The sequence below is a fragment of the Callionymus lyra genome, chromosome 6 (genome assembly GCF_982586985.1).
Source record: "Callionymus lyra chromosome 6, fCalLyr1.hap1.1, whole genome shotgun sequence".
Classification (NCBI taxonomy): Eukaryota; Metazoa; Chordata; class Actinopteri; order Syngnathiformes; family Callionymidae; genus Callionymus; species Callionymus lyra.
In genome coordinates, this window is record NC_141823.1 from 18894182 (window position 1) to 18918374 (window position 24193).

At 36.2% G+C, this 24193-nt stretch overlaps 2 protein-coding genes across 4 annotated transcripts; one reads left to right on the forward strand and one right to left on the reverse strand.

Annotated features, from left to right (window-relative positions):
• Positions 1-1372: 1372 nt before the first annotated feature.
• casp7 (caspase 7, apoptosis-related cysteine peptidase) lies at positions 1373-5650 on the forward strand. Its single transcript, XM_087793147.1, has 6 exons — positions 1373-1423; positions 2020-2171; positions 2246-2374; positions 3187-3362; positions 3640-3778; positions 5424-5650. The coding sequence occupies exons 1-6, from the start codon at positions 1389-1391 to the stop codon at positions 5648-5650; spliced, it is 858 nt and encodes a 285-aa protein (XP_087649273.1). The 5' UTR covers positions 1373-1388.
• Positions 5651-11469: 5819 nt separating this feature from the next.
• On the reverse strand, positions 11470-21567 carry LOC148077073 (pleckstrin homology domain-containing family S member 1-like). 3 transcript variants are annotated; one of them, XM_087794060.1, is made up of 17 exons: positions 21446-21567; positions 21186-21223; positions 18885-18982; positions 18696-18814; positions 18480-18614; positions 18080-18155; positions 17980-18009; positions 17792-17845; positions 16462-16530; positions 16295-16389; positions 15993-16040; positions 15619-15666; positions 15431-15541; positions 13927-14037; positions 13539-13634; positions 12590-12725; positions 11470-12526 (listed from the first exon to the last, which is right to left on the reverse strand). In XM_087794060.1, exons 2-17 carry the CDS (start codon positions 21211-21213, stop codon positions 12455-12457), a joined length of 1326 nt encoding a protein of 441 aa, XP_087650186.1. In that variant the 5' UTR covers positions 21214-21223; positions 21446-21567; the 3' UTR covers positions 11470-12454. The 3 variants fall into 3 exon arrangements, with proteins under 3 accessions (XP_087650186.1, XP_087650185.1, XP_087650187.1); XM_087794059.1 differs by having other exon boundaries at positions 21442-21557; XM_087794061.1 differs by having other exon boundaries at positions 15993-16033; positions 16297-16389; positions 21442-21556.
• Positions 21568-24193: the final 2626 nt, after the last annotated feature.

Here is a 24193-nt window from a genome sequence, read left to right on the forward strand (position 1 = left end):
TTTTGTTTTGTTTTTCTGTGTAGACACAGAATATATTTTTCGGACCAGAATGAAACCATCATTTAAAGTTTTGTGTTTAGAAATAGACACGTGTTTATGATATAACCAGGAGTGACATATTGGTGTAATAGTGTATATTCTTCTTCTCCGTTAACGGGGTTTAGTGGCCTCTCTTTGTTTTGTTTTGAGTGTGGATAACTCAATTCTAGCCTAAACTCTACATTTTATAAAATATAAATGTATCCCTGGACACCATTTCCTTCACACATCATTGCCATCTTGACAGTGAGACAAAGTAAATAAGTAAGTAAGTAAGTAAGTAACAGTTATGTGTAAAGCGCCTTTCTAGACCAGGGTCCCAAAGCACTTTAACCATCAAAAGCAATACACATTTAAAAATACCTACAAATGTAAAAACTCTAAAAGGCCAAGACATATGACAAACATCTTTAACTATACATTGTTCCCTTTATAAGATTCTAGACTCCACAGGGTAACAATGTCGATTAACACTTGTGATTTGAATGTTTAACTGAATGACATAAATAAAACAACAGAAAAACAGCAACTTTATCAACAAAAGCCGGAGTAGGCGCGCCAAAAATAGCTAGCTCATTGGCTACAAGCTAAAAACAAAAGCTTATTTATCTCAAGTTAAGTAAAGAGAATACTCACTTTTTATTCCTGGTATTTCTTAGTAAGCTCTCTCTTAAGAAAACTGATAAAAGTATAATTGAATGCGAGTTTAATGTCCAATAATAGCTGAGCAGAAGCGACAGGCGTACTTATATGTTTAGCATCTAAGCTATGCCATGTTGGAAAACTAATGTTGCGAAATCGTTTCTAAAAACAAAAACTTCATCATGAATTTTCATTAAAAATGAAGGGACATTCAACTTATATATATATTTTTTTAACAAATGACTTTTGTTTAATTAAATTCATTTAACTTGACAATTTACATTATAAATGTAGGAGCCGGGTTATAATCATGATTCTTTGACATATTTTTTGTTGATAAAGAAAATAAGTTAGAAGTTCGATATAGGACTTTCTCATTTTTCAAAAGTTGAGATTTTAAGTGAAACTTTTTGTAGGTTTTAGTGCCATGTCAGCAAAAGGGCCACACTTTGCCTGGCCTGACCTCAGAGGAGAGTGCATGGTCAGTCAGTGAATAGACCTTTAGAAAGCACTGGTGTTGTGGCGTGGCTGCTGACTCAGGAGCTCATAGTGTGCCGCCCCTGTCCTCCACACCTAATGACCCAGTTAGGTCTCCTTCCACCACAGAGAGCATGTCGGTATCCTAGCACACACAGAACAAGATCTAAGGAAACATTTCTCTTTTTCCCTGGAAAATAAATAATCGAGGCATAATCAAGGCATTTCCGATGCAGAGTGGCGTGGCGCTGAATGAAGAACCCAGGTAAGACCCCCGGCGTCCCGTTCGTGTCCGGCGGCTCTTTGAATTGCCCCGTTGTTATTGTTGCTTCCAGTATGTGGCGGCGGCTTTGGGATGGGAGGGGGAATCACATGGTTGTTAGAACTCGGTGGGCTGTTCCTTGTTGAGCGGTGGCCATACATTGTCCCTCTCTTTGAGGTAACCTGATGACTAGGTCCTTCTAGAACAGGCTGGGAGGTCGCCTGCCTACTGATGGGTCAAGGTTGGCTTGTCCATCTGGATACATCTTTGGAAGAATGGAAATATGGCAGGTGTGGGGGAATTTCATCTGAAAAACTAACTAATGTGTCTTCTCTTAAGACGTTTTTATTTGTTCAGGCTTTTCCTTGATTTTCTGGAACTCCTGTTGTGTTATCAGTTTTATCTTGCCTTTTAAAGTACATACTTTATTGAGTATTGTTTTGATTGTTAAAGCGCTTTGTGACCCTGGTCTTGAAAAGCGCTATACAAATAAAAATTACTTACTTACTTACTTACTTACTAAAATTGTATTCATTCGTGGTTTTGATGTAATGGTCTTGATCTGTCACCGAGCGTGTTTCATCATATTCTTCTTGTAGTAGGAAAAACAAGGATGGCCAGATGCAGGAGCAGGACTACTCTTCTGAAAGCCGTTACAGAATTGTTTCACCAACATTCCGCTATAAGATGAGCCACCATCATGTGGGGAAGTGCATCATTATTAACAACAAAAACTTTGATGAAAAGACAGGTACGGTGGCCTTCAAAGTGTGTTTTTATATCCAGAGTTTTGCATTCTGAAAAGAAGGGTTTTTTTTCCATCAGGGATGAATGTACGTAACGGCACGGACAGAGACGCCGGCGAGCTGTTCAAGTGCTTCAAGAGTCTGGGCTTCGACGTCTTCATCTACAATGATCAGACGTGTGAGAGAATGGAGCGACTTCTCAAAGAAGGTATGAGAGAATGAAGCATCAACATTTGGATTGACTTCATCGCATCGCACTTGTTTTTGCAATTTCATAAATATAGTAAATATCAGCTAAGAATGATGACATTTGGGGCAACATTTGATGGAATATGTATCATAAAAGAGCTGCTAACAAACAGACAGAATGACAGATGATCAAAAAAAGAAAAATGAGACGTGAAACCTTTTGTGATGTGACAATAGGATTCCAACACATGCTTATATCACATGGGTCCTAAACTCCCCGTCCCTGAGGCTTTTGTTAATGGACCAGACAAGGAGTCAAAATTATTTTTTATTAATTATTACTATCTGAAAGGTGTTTTTTTTCTTTTTAAAGATAGTATTAAAGTAAGTCTCGCCTGTGACTCTTGACACGTCTAGACATTTGTTTCAGTCAAGTTGACTCAAAAAATGTATCCCTTGTGTTATCTCAGGGAGTTATCTAAAACAGATGTAATTGTTTTTATCCTTTGTGTTCCTTCTGGGTCAAGATGAACTTCGGGTCACCGTGACCCGAGATAACACAAGGGTTAAATTTTTTATTTTAACTGTTCCATCTAAATGTTGGTCCGTAAATAAAATGCTGACATGAATCCGGTCCGTGGTGCAAAAAAGGTTAAGTACCCCTGTTTTATTATACATTTTGTTTATACAGCAACATGTTTAAGTGGAGCTAGACATATAATCCTAGGTTTGAGACCCTACATGTTTGATATTAAAAATGTATTATTTTAAATACACTACCTGCTATTTTTAAATGGTTGATATAATTATTTATGTGTGTGTTCTCTTTAGCCTCGGAGGAGGACCACAGTAACAGTTCGTGTTTTGCATGTATACTGCTGAGTCACGGCGAGGAGGGCATGATCTATGGTACAGATGGATCCATGCCTATCAAGTCCATGACCTCGCTGTTCAGAGGAGACAAGTGCAAAAGCTTAGTCGGGAAACCCAAGCTATTCTTCATTCAGGTACACGTTTGCTTCTGTTTCTACTAACTAGTTTTCTTGGTTTGATATTTCCTTTTTAATTTTAATTTAAATTCATTTTACTTACAATGTTAATCACAATGAATTTTTTTTTTTAATAATTGAGTCTATTTACACGTAGAATAATATAATTCAACGAAAGAAAAATATTTTTTATTATATTTCGTTATGTTTGTTTTCAGAATAAATATCAAAATTTGTATAAGAACGTATATATATTTGAATGGTGTTCAATTGATCAGGAATGATTTCTTGTCAGGCTTGTCGGGGCTCAGAGTTTGACGACGGCATACAAACAGACTCTGGTCCTCCAAACGATAACCTGGAGACGGATGCGAACCCAAGACATAAGATTCCTGTGGAGGCCGACTTCCTCTTTGCCTACTCGACTGTGCCAGGTGAGCGGTTTCTTCTTCGTGCCACCAAAGCCTCATGTGTAAACAAAGACGGAACAATATGAAGCTAACGTTGTTAGAATGCACAACCCATATGTTTATTATGGGTAAGAGTTAAACAATTTGAACTGATTAAGTAAACCTTGTTAATTTAGGCCAATAATATCGTGTTTAAAGTCTACCCAACATATTTAATTCATGATCTGATTTACAACATGCAAAGTAAATATTAATAAGTGTCATCTTGGATATTGAACAGTATTTAAAGAAAAACAATTTCTTAGTTTAATTTAAAAGACTAAACCAATCTAATTAAATTGTCAAAACTAAAATGGTACCTTGATTTTCTAGTACCTATGTATAAACTTCTGACTACCATTATTACATTTTTATTACAGTTCTGTTCACACACTCTTTAGATGCTTCCCTTTATTCACGTGTGTGTCTTGAACTCTAGACAAATCCATGTGATTTTGGATTTTTTTCAACAATTTTCATTTTCTTGTTTAGTGCAGATAAACTCACATAGGACAAGGCAATGAGTAATTCTAAAACTTTGAAAACTGTCACCTCTTCGAGACAGGACTGTGTGCCAAGTCTAGAAAAATAATGGGTCACCATATGATTGTTAATAATCCAATTACAAACATTCACGCGAGAAATAATAAACTAGACACCAAAGCAAGAGGAAGAAAACTAGTTTGGAGACAGAAGCAGAAAAAGGAAACAGAGCAGATGGTGTGAGGGGAAGTGACATTACAGTAAAGGCAGATCTAATCATTTAATAAAGAAAGAAAAAGATGAAATATTATGTATACTGGAAAAAGTGCAAGGATGTTGAACTAACAGTAAATTCAACCGCTTTGTGGGGATATAGACGAAAATAGAAACAGTGCAGGAATCATTTTGAAGGAGAAGTGTGTGACGAATACAGTGGTAAAAAGGGAAATATACAGGGTATTAAGATAGATGTCAGCAGGGGGCGATAGAGGAGTTCTGGAGAAAACAGGATTAAGTGACCTTTTCAAAAGTGATGGAGACTGACTACAACGGTCTTTTCCCCTGGCCCTGAATCTACTTGATGGAATGCTCAACCAAACTGACATAGCATTTTACACTTTTCTTGATCTTTCAAAAACACCACATGTATGTGATCATTAAAACAACGTGTGGTACAAGTCCATTTTCTTTAACAGTCTACATTGTTTTTGTTTTTTTTACATAAAGGAGATTTCTAGATGCATTACCGAACTTTTTGCCACCACTTAAATGTCCTGAGCAGGCGAGAAATCCCTTTAAAGACTAGTCATTTTGGCTGATGTTACATGAGAGAAAGAGGAACAGAGCCAATGATGATGATGACGATGGATAAGGTAGTGCAGTTTGATGAGTGAGAGAATGATGGGTTAAGATTATATCCCGATTTGTTTTCAGCTTCACTTTTAAATCAATATTCATATAATTAATGAACGATGTTTCTAAAATGTATGATAAATAAATACAATTAAATTTTTACTTCAGAGAAAATACCACCTTGTTGTCAAAAAGAAAACACATTTCAGACAATAATGATCTATAATACAATTGTGTTTAAGATATTTTTGTGCCAGCTCCACCATGACTAACAAATAAGCTGCCGGCTCCACAGGCTATTACTCTTGGAGGAACCCTGGACGTGGCTCTTGGTTTGTCCAGGCACTCTGTAACGTCCTCAGCGAGTTTGGGAAACAGCTGGAGATCATGCAGATCCTGACGCGCGTCAACTACACAGTGGCCACTAGCTTCGAGTCCTGGTCCGAAGACCCTCGCTTCAGTGAGAAGAAGCAGATTCCCTGTGTGGTCTCAATGCTGACCAAGGAGCTCTACTTCAACTGAAGGCAACACTTTTGACTTCCATACTCATCTGTGGACTTGAAAGATATTGTTGTATTTCAGGTTTCAAATGAGACGTATAACATTCAGGGATCTGACTTTGGAGAACATTCAGGAAAAAAAGCAACATTCCTCTAATGCTGTTGAGACTTAAACTGAGCTAGAAAGAACTGTTCGACTTTCCAATGTTAGTCAACGTAGTCTATCCTGGATTCATGGCAATGGTGTCTCTGAACTCTGTAGATATTATTCAGCAGGAACTTTGCTGCCAGTCCTTTTGGAAATTTTCACAATGTGTCACTTTATTACCAACATATACTGTATATAGCTGATACTTTATCAATTCAGTGACTAGAAAAAAATGAAAATTGATTAGTCACTACATATTTTGCTTTTATCAGTGTTTATCTTCATATCAAAGTCTCCCATTAATAAAATACAATAGCTAAGTTTTGTTTTAATGATAAATTTACCCGCAATTTAATAGAATAATGTACTTTTTTTCCACTTACTCGCTTTGCCCAAGAGTGGCTAAACCATGCAAGCACGGGAAGAGCATACAAACACTATCTGAAAAAGGGAATTGAACAGGCAAACTTCTCACTTGCCTAATGCATCACTGTACTACCCAGAGTGCTTGTAGTATATACTCAAAAAAGAGAAAACATTTTACCATGACATAATTATACTTTGTTTATAACTTACATACTTGACATTTACTCACAATATTCTTGTAATGTTCTTCACTGAGATAGAAGTGAGGACTGAAAATATCATTGAAAGGCCAGTAATGGGAGCACATATTCCTAGCATCCAAAAAGATTACTTGAATTAAACCACTTTTTAAAACGTTATACCAGTGATACAATTATTTATAAAGATGTACTGTATATAATAATTGTTTTTGGTTGAAAGATTTGCCCAAAGATTCTGTAATATTAAACATTTTACTACTTTTGTTCCACACTCACTGCCAGTACAAAGTTCCAACATGTCTTTTGTACTACAGTTTTTAAAATAATACTTTTTAAAATGTAAAACTCCATATTTATTGGATTCCTCTGATTGACTCAAATGTGGTCAATGAGGTCTTCGTAGCAGTGATGTCATTATTAACTTGGACTTTACGTAATGGTGTGAAAAAAAAATCCAAATAAATATATATCTCATTATTCTGTTTAAGATAAGTTTTAGAAGGATTTATCTTCATTGGGAAGTTGTCTCACACACACTCACGCAGCAATGAAACATGACTGTATCACATGAACTTGTTTGCACGTCACAAAGGCATGACTCAGGTCTTAGGTTGGATTATAGTTTTGGTAAAATGCCTGTACATAAAAAAATATATTTATCAATTTATTTTCACGTTTCCCTATTACTGAATTATGTTGTGATCAGGCAGCTCTTGTGTGTAAATAACATCATCAAGGAGGAGGATATTTTCTGTGAATAAGATCATTGAGAGCATGTATATATATATATATATATATATATATATATATATATATACATATATATATACTGTATGTATTTCACACTACAAAACAGCCATTTTCCCCTCAGTTTCAATAGCCTGATCCATAACATAGAAAAAGATTTTCCTCTGTTTGGATCATTAGCAGACGGGTCTCAAATCCAGCATATGAACCTGAATTTTAAAATGATCTTCTCTAACGTTTAATTCATTGAAACTTACATGGGTCAGATCCTAAACATCCTCTTCCGTCTTTGTCGGTTTTATTAAAAACTACCTCCTTGAAACTGCTGCTGGTTTGTGGGCTGAGATGTAAATGTAACTTGCTATCAGATACATGTCCAGTTCACTTCAAATATATGGTTCCAAGTTTTTTTTTAAAGCAGATAAAGCAGAGGTATAATATACATATTTGGGTTTAGAAAGACTTTGGTTATTTAAAAAAACTAGAGAAAGAAATTGTTCTGATGAGAAAACGCAGGAAACAAGTCTAGGATTTATCGCAACCCTTTTCTGTCTCTACATGTTACTGTTATTTTGCTCTAGAATGCATGGTCCATCATTTACTCACCAACTTTACAATCTCAACCCAGATGTTTTTTCATGGAAAGTTATGTTTCCCAAAAACTGTTGTCTGGGCAAAGGTCCTAGCTGGGCTGACACAGCATTTTCCCGTCGTAAAATGTAGGTAGATAAATTGTGATCCAAGTCTCGGACTGAGGTAGAGTGATTGAGGTTCTAAGACCGGGAGGACAAGAAAGGGCGCTGGTCCGTGACAAGAGGAAAAACTTATTCTTTCAGGTGGTCGTGTTGTCAATCAATGAAGTAATCTTGTGCAATTCTAACTGGCTTCCAGTGATCTTTTCATCCAAATTCATAAAGGCTAAACAAAAAAAAACAGCAGTGTAATGATAGACCAACTCATATGGCTGATGTTGTCATTGCCAGACAATGGGCCACTAGACTACAGTGACTCAGCAGTTCACTCAGAGACTTCAAGAGTTCTCTGTCCCTTGTTATCTGTGGCTCACCAGGTATGATGAGGTTCGACAGCAAAGATGAAAAAGGAAGTTCCCTCTTTGTCCCAAATGTTCTTTACATATAATAACTCAAAAGAAATGCTCACACAACATCATTTACCAATTGTGTCATCGCAACACAAAAGATCGTAGTCGCCTCACTGTGTTGTCATGATATATTGCTGTGTGCAACATATTTCTCTTGTGGTTTATAGAGTTTAAAAGTTTAGTAATGGAATTAACTATTACACAGTTTTGAAATTAAAAAACACAAGTAAAGTGGACAGTAACATGGAAGTCTATACTTTGCTGATGAAGTCTTGAAATGACTGAATGTCTTCATAGTTTAACGACGAGACAAATGATTGGCGACATGAATTAAAGCAGTGTTGTTGTGAACGTTTCCAGCATCTCTCAAGGATTCAACTGTGTCTTCATGTAATATGTTACCACGATTGTGTTAGCAACGGAGGCAGCTATCGAACTCATAACAAGTCTTCTTACAATAAAGTCTTTGTTGTTGTCAGCAAACAATATGAGATTAATTTACCCTCTTTGATGATCTCATCTTCTACACAGCAAATCATTTGTCTTTCATTGAACCACCACCATGTACGAGACTTGTAATCTGTTTCCTTGTCTGCTGAATCCAGTTGAAAAAAAGTATTTTTCTTGAGTCAATACACTTCATTTTTGGTGAAATATATTCCGGATCAGGAATACATTCAAACACATTTATAAAATCAAAATGTATAGATGAATCATTTTTTAAATAGTATATTTTAGCCCATTTTATTGAATGTTTTTTTTTGTAAATTTGGGGCAATTGTGATAATATAAGATGGTGATGTAATCTTTTTTTTATTGTATATTAAAATTTATTTTATTCTGTGTTCACTTGTGATCGTTCGGTTATTCTAGGGTGTTATGTACTGTTGTTTTTTTTATGCACTTGCACTTAGTGATGACATCGGTAAGCATGGACAAAAAAAGTTTAGTATTAAAAGTGAATTTTGACAGCAGAAAATATGTACAGAAAAACAATCCTTGGGTAATGACGACTTTAAGAGCCGTTTACTGACACTGACTGGCCAATAATGAATTGAATTAATTAATATTATGTCTTAATGTCAAAATCATATTCCATCAAAATTCTTTCAGGGGTTCTTGACCGCCGACCAGGAAGAAAAATAGTTTCACTCTGTTTTTGTGATTGGAATACACCGTAGCAAAGGTCAGTGAAATTAGTTAGCTCGCAGCTGGCTTTGCCTGAAGAAGCTTTTCCTTCCTGAAGCTTTCTCCACTCTCGACAAAAGACCATGTAGATTCATGTGACCAAAAAATGTTTTGTGAACCGTAAAAGCATCCGTTCCCATATGACACATTTCAGACTAAACAGGTGAGATTAGAGTGCATGATTGGATGAACCTTTTGCTACAACACACTACGAAATAGTGTTATTGATACAGACACCATCACACACTTGGTGTTGCTTTAAAGCTATTTTACTCAAGAGATGTCCAATTTATTTTACTGCAGCACGTAATTTGCAATTATTTTTAAGTGTATATTATAATAATCCCACATGTGACATCAGGAAACAGTGGGAAGTGACTCAAATCTTGGAGGCGTTCCTTAGAATCAGTGTTTCTGTAAGTAAATTGATCAGATCATTAAAAGAAACTCTAAAGAAGCTCTAGAAGCCTGAATATTCAGGAACACTCAAAGTGGAATCTAGTGTTTGTCTGAAGAAGCTGATACTCTGCCCTCCTATTTGTACATGTTTTAAGACATGTTGACTGGCAGTTGTGTCATGAATCACTTAACAAGGTGACCCACAAGTGGAAGACAATAAATGGCAGAATTTCACAGGATGGTAACAAGGTCCAAAACAGTATTTTCCAAAAATAACAATCAAGTCCAGAGTCCTTTCTCTCAAAAAACAGTCCAAGGAAAACAAGGCGGTAGATTTCACCAGGGCAGCAAGACGCACAATCCACTGAGGGGGAAAGTATAAAAGTCAAATCAAACACTCACGCTGACTAGAAAAACGCCAGGAACAACAACGTCCGAGGAACAAAGTTAAAACAGCAAGCAGGTAGAACGTAGCAAAAATCAATAAGTCAAAAAATGACCAGGTGGAAACGAGCCAACAACTGCAGGCTGGAGATCAGCCCCTTAAATCTGTCAGGGCTGATTGATTGATAACAGCAGCTGTGCGACTCTGCCAACCACTGTCAGGAACCACACCCGTCAACTGTCAAAGAAAAAGAAAATGGCGAAGTGGGAAGTACTTTGACAAAATACAAAATACAAGTGGATCTTGACAAGGTGAGTGGAAGGAATTTGAATGCTCACATGTATCCTAGCTTTAACAGAAAATTAGCTTGAAAAAACACTATATTTCATCAAGCTGCCTTTAGCTTAGATTATGGCCAACCTTGTCTGACACCCAATCGGGCTGCAGTTCCTTATATTATATCTATTTGGTTTTGGAATGGGTCATGAATAGGGCCTTTCTTCCGTGTTCTCACCTGCATGTATATTTAAAGAAGTGCATTACTGTGGATCCTACCTTGGACTGGGAATGCCTGGATTGGTCATTTTCCTAATTTACATCCAGGGACTTGAAGCTGACCATTGGTCTTGAGGCAAGTCTCTCCTCATGATCAGAAAGATTAATTTGACTTTTTGTATTTGCAAAGCGTGTTGCTAGGCTAGAAGCTCAATCTTGCACATCCACACTGACACTTGAAATGTGTTTGAATGAGGAAAGACAGCACGCAGCAGCTGAGAGTATAAAAACTACAGCTACAAACACACTTCAAATATAGACTTATTTCAATCTTTTCACAACAATATCTTATGTCGGGACCTCAATACAAGATGAAAACTACAGACGAGCTCCAAGGAGATATTTGGATGTTTTTAAGTGAGTATTTTTTGACAAAGACGAAGACAACTGAGCGCCAGTTGCTACATGAAAATGAACATACATTTGTGTCTATAACTCTAAAAAGGAATAAATTACTCTGAACATAATCCAAACCCTTATTCTACTGAGGGTGAGTAAAAAATGAGTGAAGTTTCAATTTTGGGTGAAATTTCACTTTGACCGCAGTACTTTTGTGCAGATAAATTACATCATAATCGGTTTTGATGGGACGCAACTTGCAGTGAAACCTCATTTTTGTATTGGGTTTCATTGGAAAGCATCCATAACAATGCTGGTAGAAATTGAGGCACATAAAGATCATAGGTGTGACGAAGGAAGGATGATGAAACATCTGTAGAAGTCATAATTATACCTGCGAATATGACATCACTGCATGGGAACCTTTTTTTGGTTTATACAAGAAGACATGCGTGACAACAACTGTAATTATTGGCAACCAACACTGAACCAACTAGATGTAGGCACACATTGCTGTCTTCAGAGCTCAAAGTTACACTATAATATTTTCATTCAATGATACAGTGTTTACAATAAAAATAAGTTACACAATCATACATATTTCACAGAAGTACGTTCACAGCATCACAGCAGTATTTTGGCCAACATGTTCTCAATAGTATATCGTTCATAATCCGGATTCTACAGGAGCAGGTTACAACAAAAAGAAAGAAAGATATCTGATATCAGTGCTGCTAAATAAGTTAACAATAGTAGATCATTCTTGCCTACCTCACACATTGTCTCTTTATTATGATAATGATATCTTCCCTTGTGCAAATACATCATCTACACATCACAAGTAAGTATTAATCAAAATTATAAGTACAAGTACTGATGCTTACGTTTTTGTGTTTTCTTAAACTCACTGCCGGTCAAAGGTTTTCTCTTGATGTGCTGTAAGGTTTTCCAGTCTGACTTACATTCATTTATTGATTCATGATGTTTCATGATTCATATTGGTTCACTTTAATGTGTCATTAGTCGGTTGAATTGGTTCTCACTCTCATGTCAATCTTGCTAGGTTTCAGATAGAGTTGTCAACCTGACCTTGGAACAATGCAATTCCACAAATGAACGCAGGCACACCTATGACAAGCATTTCTGGTGTATCATGATTGATTTTATGGCTCTGTCAACAAAATAAAGAGGGATCTAAAATGTCTTTGCTGCACATTTCTACACCCCTTCCTTCATGTATGGAATGTATGTGTCTAAATATTTTACTGGTCGAGTGTTTGTCGTCCAGTAAAGTGAATGTACTGATCAGAGTCTTGATTAAATACTGTTCATTTATCACCCAGATATTGCACAACATTTCTGGGTTGAGTAGGCAGTGAAGATCTCTACCCCGGAGATCAGCCAGTGCAGAGACAGGTGGGCAGATGCAGGGCTGGACATCCGGCCTGACGGAGGATGGTCACTCTCACCTGTACACACAAAAGTGTGGACATACATGACATGCAAAACAACAATAGAAACGGTCAACTTACCTCGCTCTTCAGTGACTTGCTGAGGTACATGTTGAACTCGTCCACGTTGCCCGTGTGCAGGTCGTTGATGGCCAGTATTTGGTCTCCCTTGTGGAACAGACATACGTTGTTGGGCTGGCCAGTCCACCCAGACACACTGCAAATGAGGTTTTTAGTTCAAACTGGTTAGAGATCAGACAAATGTTTCAAAGGCATCTAACCGTGAACAATCTCAACTTAAAACTCAAATCTTTTCCACAACTTTGTAGAAAGAAATAAATGCTTTAAGTTAAATTAATATCTATTGATTGTGTAAACATGTATCTCATTCACTACTTGTTATTTCCATTGTGATGAGTATGTTTTTCTAGCCATTTTTTTTCTTCGTAAAGTATATAGAAGATAATTATTTCTTGGGCTGTTTCAGAATAAAAACAAATAATTTAGAGACAAAATCCGCACTATTTTCTTTTTATGACTAAAATTACTGAGATTAGAAATGTTGACACAACAGATATTTGGCTTCGACTAAAGTGCACCATAGCTAATAAAGACAAATCAAACTGTGTCCATTTGCTTGAAGTAACTAACAACCTAAAAAGTGGACTGTGTCATGTATGATTCTGGTACCTCAGCCAGTGCTCAACAATAAACATTGCTTGTCAGCTTTCAATTTACAAAAGCAAGGCTGTGCTTCTGGAACACTTTTATAACTTGTCCCAATCTTGTTTCTATGTGTTTTTTAGGGACTTAAATCAAGGATGAAGAGTGTAAAAATAATTCAGTTGACATATGTTGTGATGTGATGCTACTCTGATGACAAACTTTCATTGTATTGTTCTGTTATTAGTTAAAAGTATTACTATTAATGACATGCCAAAACCCGTAGAAGAATATCAACGGTTGTTTTCTCATTCTTCCTGAATGTGTAAATATGGCTAGAAGACTTCCATTTGAGAAACGAGCATACCTTGGTTTTCCATCGACCTCTGTGAGTGTAAGGTGCTTCTTTAGATCCGCTTGTTTGACTTCAATGTCCCTCTCTTCCAAGCTGATGTGGTCCAGACTGTAAACGAGAATCAAATCAGTTTTATTTAACACAGTACCAACGATCCTCGTATACTTTCTTATACTTACTTAACTGTAAAATGTTTAGTTAATCACAGAGAAAACCAAGCGCTCATTTGAATTTCGGGTCGAAGTTACGAGTCAATTGTGTATAATTTTCCTTGTTGCCAATCCACCACCAGCAAAAGCCAGTGTGACCAGTAAGGCAGCATTCCAGTCTAGGACCTCGATGTGAGTCATTTAAAAAGTGCAATCTTATTGGCAAGTGAAGCAAAACGTGACATCTGCACCTTTCGGTTGACATTTTCTGCTCAAGATGTTTATCCCCAATCTCCACAGGAGAGACAGCTCCGTTGTCACTTGAGCCGCTGCTGACATCTGACATGAGGCGTGTTCTTCCTCTGAAACAAAAAAGTTGGATCAGTATCTTCTCCGGATATAAGCCTAGAAACAACAACAAAAAACAATATCTTGTTGCATTGTGAAGTCCCTCACTTGTACAGTTCCCTGTCTACTTCAAAATAATTATACTTTTCTAAAAGAGAGTTTGGGACTTAAGTAGGATCTAAGGTCAAACTGATAATTCTATCATTATCAGATTGATTGTCTCATTATCTGTTGATCTTGTCCAACCTCTCTTTTCATACTATAAAACAGAAATAACCGTCATTGCGTGAAAACAAATTGTAAGTGTAAGTTCAGGTGAATCACGGTTTCTAACAATTGCTGAATGGAGCTGGAATTATAAAAAATCATCCTTATTTAATATGTATAAATTGTGGTGTAAATTATTTTAAGTGTTTTAATTTTCATGGGGGATTTTTATTTTCCGTTCTGTCCCCTCAAAACTCTCTTTACATTGAAATATGTACATTAGAAAATGTGCTCAAGCCCCGCCCACTGAAAACTCTTTCTGGAGATTAAATCTTGTTTACCATAACCCTGCCTGCTCTGCTGTGATTGGTCAAGCGTTGAGGTTTGTCACCATGCATCATCAATCCTGGCAGTTTCCACCTCCTACAGACTAGTTGTATAAACAAAGCGGGGCATGATTACAGCTGGCTGGAGGAGGAGTAAAGTCATCATCAAAATGGACTCCACTCTCGTAACCTCTCGTTCGCCGAGATTTCAGAGTTTATAAAGTAACTTTAAATCATCATTGGTTCTCTGCAAGACTTCCACATTTGAAACATGTGAGTAGTAAGTCAGGAAAGTTGGGTTTTAACCTTAGTTGACCTTTAATCATTCAGTGAGAGGTCAATAGAGAGGTCGCAGTTTAGGAGTCTATAAGACATTACGATCAGGTGGACACACACAGAAATACAGTAGTTAATTAGAAATATTTTAATTACAACATTTATTTCAGACGAATGACAACTGCTCGAAAATAATTTCCTTGAGGCCACGAATAAATATAAATAAATCAAATAAAAATGTTATTTTTTAACCAGATAAACTTTGTTGAAATATTAAAGTATCAAGTTCTGCTGGTGTTTTTCCTGCTCTCTTAGTTCTTTCTGCTCCAGTCATAATGATTAATAGTACCTGTTGATAACAATCGAGTTGCTCAACAGCCGCTTTCTCTGACAGCTTAGTTTGTCAAGAGACCTTCGAGTGCTATTAATAACACGAGGGTTTCTGTTTGTCAGTATGTTTTAACCAATGAGGCGGCGGTTTAGGGCTATTTTTGTACATAGGTCATTGCCAGGCACTTTGGCCAGCAACCACAGTGACACGGAAGAAGGAGTTGGAATAAACATTGGTTTATAAAAAAACAAAAAACAACAGGTTTACCTGCTTCCCATTGTTTCAGGCAATTGAGAAACTTGGTTCGTAAACTTGTCGTAGACCTGATTGACGGACCTCAGCAGGGTGCTGGCTGTCATCTGGGCGACTTCAAGATCTCTGGAAGCAAAAAAAAAAAGGTTTTTCATTATGAAATAAAAACATTACAGCATGAAGAATGATGCTTAGAAACATACGCAGTCTCTGTCTCTTGCCCTTGTTTCATCTCCATCATTGTTTCATATCTGCAAGAAATAACTTGGATGTGTTGCTTGAAGTCAAACAAATATAATTCCAAGGCTCAGTTACAATCATTCGCATTGTTCTAAAAACATATAGTTTGCTCATGGAAATAAAATGTATAAAGTAGCTACTGTATCAAGAAAATAGGCAATAGCTTTTATCTTACAAGTTGATCAAATCGCTTGTTTACTAGATTGTATCTTCGTTACATTGTACAATTTTTTGCAATAAAATCTAGATCTATGGGACCGGCTTCTATAAAGTGTCTGCTTTTGATAATGTGCAAACTGGGATCTAATCGGCCCTGTATGTGCAAACAGAAACTCACAATGACTCCATCTTCCCGTGGGTGGTGCCATTCTCTCCAACCTGAAACGAGAAAAAACAAGGGAATTTCTTTCATGTGTTGGTCATTTGTATGAATTGGCAGTGTTGTTTAATCTGTGTACAGTGGTATGCAAAAGTTTGGGTATAATTCTATCTTTCCTTTACCCAAAAGGCTGCATGTGAGACCCAACCATTGTTAATGTAAGTGATTCTAAAAAAAATGTTGTTAGATTTTGCAAAATAAACTTTAGCAAGCTCATTAGAGGGTGCAGGATGTACAACATAGTATCCCACTCAAGACGTACCTGTGCTGGTTTAAGTGGATGTACTGGTTTGGGGTAGTCATAGATTGGGTACAGAGGCTCAGAGCTCCTTCTCCGTTCATACTCATCATCCTCCTGTCGATGAGAACCAAAGATTATTTACCTTTTCAAACATAGCATCAAAAGAAAATTGCCGTGATGTCAAACCATTTTCTCAGCGCTATTGACCAGATTGTTGGAGGAGGGATCTGACATGGAGCGGATTTTCAACGGTGGCTGTAAAAAAAGAAAAGAAATTCAGTTACATCTTTGAGTAGTATTCAGAAATGTTTTCTTAAATCTGAGATAAAATAACAATAAACATCTGAAAGGGCAACTAATGTTTTGATTAAAGTGTCTCTCAAATAGATCTTGGACCTCTATATCTTAAGCCCCCCTCTCCCTCCCCCCAAGGGACTCATTGTATAAACAAAGCGGGGTGTCATTACAGCTGACTGGAGGAGGAGTGAAGGCTTTATAACACCATAATGGACTTTGCTCTCGTAACCTCTCGTTCGCTAAGATTTCAGACTGGGGAGAAATTTATAAAGTAATAAGTTCAAAACATGGTCATGATGAGGGACTTACTGCATCTTGGAGAAGAAAGACTTCAACATTTGAAACATGTGAGTGAGTCAGTAGAGTTTCACATTAGTTGCCCTTTAAGAATGAGATGTGGTACATTGTACATGCTGCACCCTCTAAAGGGCTTTCTGCTATTTGATAGACTCCACTGTTTTATTCAATTCTTTCTCTACCTCGCAGGCAAAGTGGCAATGAATACACTCCCTTGAACCGTGTTAATGTCCTCTCGTGTTCAGATATAAGAATGCCACCATGTCACTTTTTTCAAAACAAAGCTGACGAGTGAGGCTTCCTATGTGCGGCTGCAGCAGCTTGTATTTACGACATGTTGTTCAATTTAAAGATGAGATCAGCTCGGGTCATCCATACATTCAAACAGACAAACATGGATGTTGCTTGACTGTGTGCTTTAACTGCTCAAGCAATTACCCCATGACCTTTTGGCAGCCTAATATAGACATTGTTAATGCTTGATGAAGCCCATTCAACATCTAAACAGTATTAAAAAAGGCTCTAACGGTCGCCAACTTTTATTTTATTAAAACGGCTCATGCTAGTTGAATTGTCTGAATGTTTACCTTGTGTCTGAGCAGCACAATTTTTGACCTTTTTATTATTATTATATATATTTTTTTTTTACAAACGTGTAAAATCATTTCTTATGTCGATTTCAAAGTACAAGTATGGATTGTATTGTGCCTAAAATTGAAATATATAGTTACTGATTAAATAAATATTCACCTAAAATGGGAAATTACAAATGTGTTTAATCAACTATTGGTCTAATGAATGATAAGAAAGAAAAGGGAATAATTATATTAACTGCTAATGTTAATGGTACATTTTCATACATTTCATTATTGTGAAAGGCCTTAAGAAAAAAAGAAATAATGCTAGGGTGTGTTATACAAACCTTTTCAGATGCCATGGCGAAACTTTTTTTCCGCAGAAGTGGGTGTGAAATGATCTTTTAAAAAGTTTGAACAAAGGAAGTTTTAAGTTAAAGTGGAGGAATTCACATGTAAAAATAAAAATGAAATGAATACATTTTTTTGGCAAGAACATAATACATACAATAACCAAATGTAGTGCCATAAATACCTCGTTTGTTGACCGCCTTTCAGTGATTTCCTGTTTGAGAGATCATAGAATCATTTAGTCCCAGTCACTCACAGATCCGTGGAAAATGTTGTCGAATTACCTTCGAAGTGAGAACCTTATATGGCCGGTTTTGAAGGGCGTTAAACAGATCGGAAAACCAGAAATCCACTTCCTCACTAAAATGATTATAATGATAACATTAGAGAAAGAAGACATTTTAATATATTTTTATATTTTTAACAAGAATTTAAGGGTTTGTATCCGAGCTAAATAATATTTGACAACCAGTTGAGTATTGTCTGATGTTTCATACACAAAATCTCAAACTGAGAATTTAAAAAGGATGAAGGTAGTAAAATAACTCTAACTCTACTCTGTCATGGCTTCTTTAGGCAGCTACAGTTAGAACTAGAAGAACATTTTCAAAACTTTCAGAACACATCATAAAAACAAATACTAAACTTTTTGTTCTCAGTGAAACTATGAAAAGGATCAGAGACCTTGTTTTACCGGCCAGAAAAAAGTCCCTTTCTGACACCCGTATGTAAAGCACACAGTTTGGAGAGCACTTAAAGTTCTTTTGGACCCAGTTCCACTTCTGGTGATGCTCGGGGTTCACGTAGAGCAGTGAGATACTAAAAGGAGGAGCAAACAAATGGCAAATCATTTTTAGGAGTCATTTTTTAATCGAGGTTCATTCTGAATGTTTTCCATACTGAGTTAAATCGATCTCTCCAAGAGGACGATCCATCTCCTCCGGATTCCGGAAATACTTAAGTTGATATTCCTGTTGGTTGGTTTTGGACAACACAAAATATCTCCACCTCCAAGATTTCTGTCAAGAAGAAAAATCCAGATTAAAATGAGTCCAGAGCACTCACATAGATGTGCGGGTGAGAAGTCACCATGGTCTTCCATCGATTGGGTGGCGGAGACTTGAACAGATAACCAGACCTCACTTCCGTCACTGGCCCGAGGGGTCTGTAGAACACAGCGCTGCCAACTGAATTCAAAAATCATTTGTTAAACATCCAGATCCAAATCCATGGAAAATAAACAATCAAAATTCATTCTGAAATGAATGAACGTAGAAATACTTTAAGAAGAAATAGGATTTATGGTTTTGCTGTTTACAAAGCTTACTGAGTAAACATGATTATTTTCTTTTTTTTACGTTCATTCATTACCAACATTTTATGCAGCGTTTTTGTTGATACTTAAATGTATAAAGACATGTTACAAGACCCAATGAATTGGATCTAGATGACACATGATGTGTGCAGAGGAAAGATAAATACCCGTCTCAACAATATGACTTGTCTATCATCCTCCATTCCCCTAACAAGAAAGGTTTAACCTCGTTTGATCGCATTTTTAGTCATGTCTGGTCAGTAAACAGTCCATTATACACCATACATTCTATTTTTTTTAACAATATATATTAAATATATATATACATAGGAATTTGTCAGAGTTGAGAGTATGCATTCCTCCTGAAAAATATTAAGGTGAATATATTTATATATATATATATATATATACATATGTAAAAATTGATTTTATTTAATATTTTTAAAAAGTTTTTTTTAATATAATACCATTTTAGCATATATTTCGATTTTATTACCTGATGATGTACTTTTCACTTCTTTGTTTTTTGCCCATACATATCATATGTAATCTGTCTGCATGACTACTGTGTGATAAATGCAACGCTTGGAAACTAAACTCCAGTTTAAAAATACTTTTATAGACTACTTTCTTAATAACTTTCTTTTTGCTAACCCAGATACATATTTGTATGTATACACACATTAGAAAACATCAGTGAACTTTAGCAACTCAGTCCACTTGCATTTCACCAAATGGCCCGACCCACTTCTGAACATAAAGCTGTGTTGTAATGTCTATGGAGTTATTCAGAAGTGGCATCATTGCTGTCAAAATCAAACAGTGTTTGATGTGTGCGTCGACATCTATCACGCAGAAATGTTCAGATATCCAAATGAGGAATGTATCCAGCCGTTGGAGAGGTTGAGAAAGTAGAACGATTTAAAATGTTAAAAAGTGATTTATGAAGTCATTTGCCGACGAGGACAAAGATGAATCCACCATTGTGGTGGAGAAAACAAAAGTTCCAACATGTGTAAAATGCTTCACTAAACTCTAAAAGAGCAAGAAGGTGAAGCAACTTAAATAAAACTGTCTTCTTGTAACAAGAAAATGTTTCAAAATTGACTCACTTCCTCTGGAGCGAACAGGTGCAGCCTCTGCTGTGTAAACACCATAGTTCTTTTCAAGGTTTGATTTTTTTTCACATTCAACCGTTTACAGTGGATTCGCCACAGTGTCAAAGTGCCATGGTGGGTCTAACAACATTTGTTCTGCCATGCTGTCCAATTTATCAGATGGTCACATCTCCAGAAATGGTACCAGCCTTTCTGTTCGTCATCTTGATCAAGACTTAGTGATGAGATAATGTGAGAATACAAGCCTCCCTTTGTTTCATGTCTCTGACCTTTACTAACTTCTGCTACAGTGTAGTTAAATGTTCTCACATTATACATCAATATAACATTATGCATCAGATGTAGTTAGTTCTACATCAGTGTGACTTTAAATACATACAACTATTATAACAATCATTTATTAAAGCAGCTCTGACTCAGAACACAGCATTAGTCTGAGAACGCAACACCTGCTATTTTCAGCCTCTGACAATGACTTGTGTGAGATAGAGGTTAGGATCGCCAAAAACTTCTGAGCGTCGTCGCCCTGTTGTCCGGAACAATAAAGTTCCTTTTTCGGCGTCACAACTCTTCCCAGTCTCAAGGCTTTTTTTTTTAGAAAATTGAGTTCAATTACATTCACAAAATTAAAGTTCATAACGTGGGTTACAAACCAGGTTATTGTCTTGCTCAGGGACACAAACACATAGACATGTCTGGAGCTATGCTTGCCAAATACTGTATCAGAGTAAAATTGTGTTACATTGTGTATAACTAACAGAAATAAAAAATGTTTTAATTAAAATCACATGATAACTAAAATCTTATAACTAATAAATCTTACTTATCTCATTGTTTACAATTGAAACTTGTGGATTCATGTTAAATAAAGCTTGGAGTTTGGTTATTGAGATGCATTTTTGATTATTTTCACTCAAATTTTCATTCAAAATGAATACATAAAAAAAAAGTCATCACCTGAGTTTTTGGTGCTCTTGTGCATCATGATGTCACACCTAAAAAATAAACATTGAGGAAATAATTGTTATTTATTTCCCTGAAAATTAAAAAAGAAGGTATTTTAAATGTAAAGTCCAAAAGAATGACATCAGCAACCGTTTCGACCAAAACGTTAAACAAACATCTCAATATCTTTCAGATCAGTCTGACTCACATGTTATTAATATTTTTTATTTAATTTAAATTGGTATGAAATAGAAAAGACAGAACTTACTTACGTGTCGAGCACCTGCGCAGAGATTCTTTCCCTCCTCACTGTGCAATACCTTCACCCTGGTAAACAATATGTTCAAAAGGCCAACTTGTGTTTCTGGTTCTTCATCTCCGTTGCTTCATGAGTATTAACCATTGCCTGGCTCACCTGCAGTGACACCCTGGATTAGGAACCTGTTTAAAAAAAAAGTCCCGTGTCATTCTCGAGTATAGAAACGTGACGAAATTCAAGTGTTCACCCCTAAACAAAAACACACACACACCTGTTTCTTTCTTTCAGAAGCTTTCCATGACCATCTTGTTGAAGTCACTGTTCCAGGACTGTGAACCAGACGCACATACAAGATGAAGCAAACTACTGTATGTAGTTAATTTCTGTTTCGTGTCAGTTTGTTACTCAAACTCAGATATTAAATATTGTTAAATATACAATTAATATAAAGTTAGTGAGTTTCGAGCTATGTAAATATAAAATGAAAAAGTAACTTCTTCTACAACTAACAGATTCACTTAACCCTTATCTAGGACTCAAAGTGACCCGAAAGCCAGAAAACAAATGTGTTTGTGGTATCCCTTGTGTTGTCTCTGTGTCAAGGTGAACAAACTACACCACTGCATATTTACTTATGGAAGCCAGGGAGGTCGTTCACCTCGAGACAACACAAGGGTTAAGTGAGAATCCGGGAATTGTAGGAGAAGTTACATTTTATTTTTATTTTCTATTATTTTATTTTCTATTTTCAGGCCATTGGGTCACCTTAAGCCTGGGATAACATAAGTGTTAAACCACATTTGCATATATCACACATACATATTTCAAATACAAGGTACTTAAATATTCAATCTTTTAGAACAAAGTAAAAGGAAGAGAATTGCTGGTAAACCGTGAAGCAAAACGGTGCGACACTCTCATCAAACGTTTAGCGTAATTACCATGTATTAACATTCCTTCACCTTGCTTCACCGTGATATGGATGCAAATTTCTTCCTAGATTTACTGATTGTCAAGTGCACAAATGCATGAAGATAAGATGTACTGTGTAGTCTTTTAAATAAAATGTTCACATGATCTGCATGAATTATCTTTGAACACTATAATAGCTTCTTGTGATACCACTGCATCTAAACTTTATTTCTTTTTAATGAAGCACTTATTAACATATTTCAATGTCTTTGTTCGTTTAAATTTACGATACATTTTGAACAGTTTTCATCATCGTAATCACTGTCAAGCAACTTACAAATTAAGCATTACTATAATGCTTTACCTTTTACTGTAATGTAATGTAACATGTTTCAGTGCAGAACTCTCAGCATATTGTTTCTAATTTTAAATAAAGCTTTTTTCAAAACAGGTTCGCCTTCTTAGATTAGATAAGGCGGAAAAAAAATGCACAAAGGTTCACTTCCTGTTAGTGTCGGAGGCGACAAGGACGGGTGTCATGCCCAGAAAAGCATGAAGTCAGACCGTGGGAGAGCGAAACTCAACCTTCCCAAAGGACTGTCATTGTAGTTATTTGTCTATTCACCAAAAGGAGCTGAAAACACTTAAAATAAATAAATAAATAAGAAAAATACTGACTTGGTGCTGACATAATTTTTAGGTCAAGTTCAAAGTTTTACAAGGATCTTTTTTTTTTTTTTAATTATATGGAATCAACCCAAAACGTTGATGACAACTGAGTAAAAAAAATGCTATTATTATTTTTTGTACATTAAAATATTACCAGGATCGTCCATTTAAGTAGCAGTAGCAGGGGTGTCCTTACTTTATTTTTGAGGAGGGCCACGTTTGATAGAAGGAAAACAAGCAGGGTGTGAACTTTGACATCATTATCTTACTTGAAACTTCAGAATAAGTCTCTTATGTCTTCAACCAGACAAACATATAAAGGTGTTTGCTAATTAGCTTTGACGCTAAGCAGCATCGTCACATTTTGTGACATTTGAAAAATCCTTTTAATTTTCAAAATGTTTATTTTTTTAAATCTCTGGTTTTATAATGTGACTGCGGGCCATATTAAAATTGATAAAGGGCCGCAAATGTGATTGGATTCAAACAACGACATATCTCCCATCATACACCAGGTTACTTAAAGGAAATCCCTTCAAGTGTTGATGAATCTAAAAGTTGCCTGCAGGGAAGTTTGGGTCACGCGAGAACTCTTGTACTAAGAATTAGTGTTGAGCTGACATTTGCTCTACTTCTGGAAACTAATTGTGCTCAAAAGGTATGTTCATTGACATGCAAATAGGGAACCACAAGCATAGCTGGTAAGTTCCCTTGTATGAACAAACATACCCACAAATGTATGTTGTAAACACTGAGAGAACAGACCACCTTTAAATTCAATTCTGACGTTGCACCGTCTGAAGACCAGTATTTCACTTAAGTTTTCCTCCTTAGTTTCCTGTTTCTTACATTAAGTATAATGAGACATTTTGACTAGAAATTAGAAAGATATAGGAAGATACTTCATGAAGAATAATTCATCTTGGAAAAAACAAGTCATTGAATGAAAGAGATTTTCAGCTGCTTGTAATGAACTTTAGATGGACTTGGTCCCCTAGAAAAAAAGATGTTGGATGGATTTAAGGCATGTTTAAGATAGAACCATAAGTGTTCTTCATCAAGAGATCATGTGATCAACATTGTCCATCAGTTTATAGAAGGCGAAGAGGGAGTCTATAGATTGTAATTCAATGCTTTCTAGATGCAAAGAGCTCCAAGATTGGTTGAAAAAAAGCCGGTC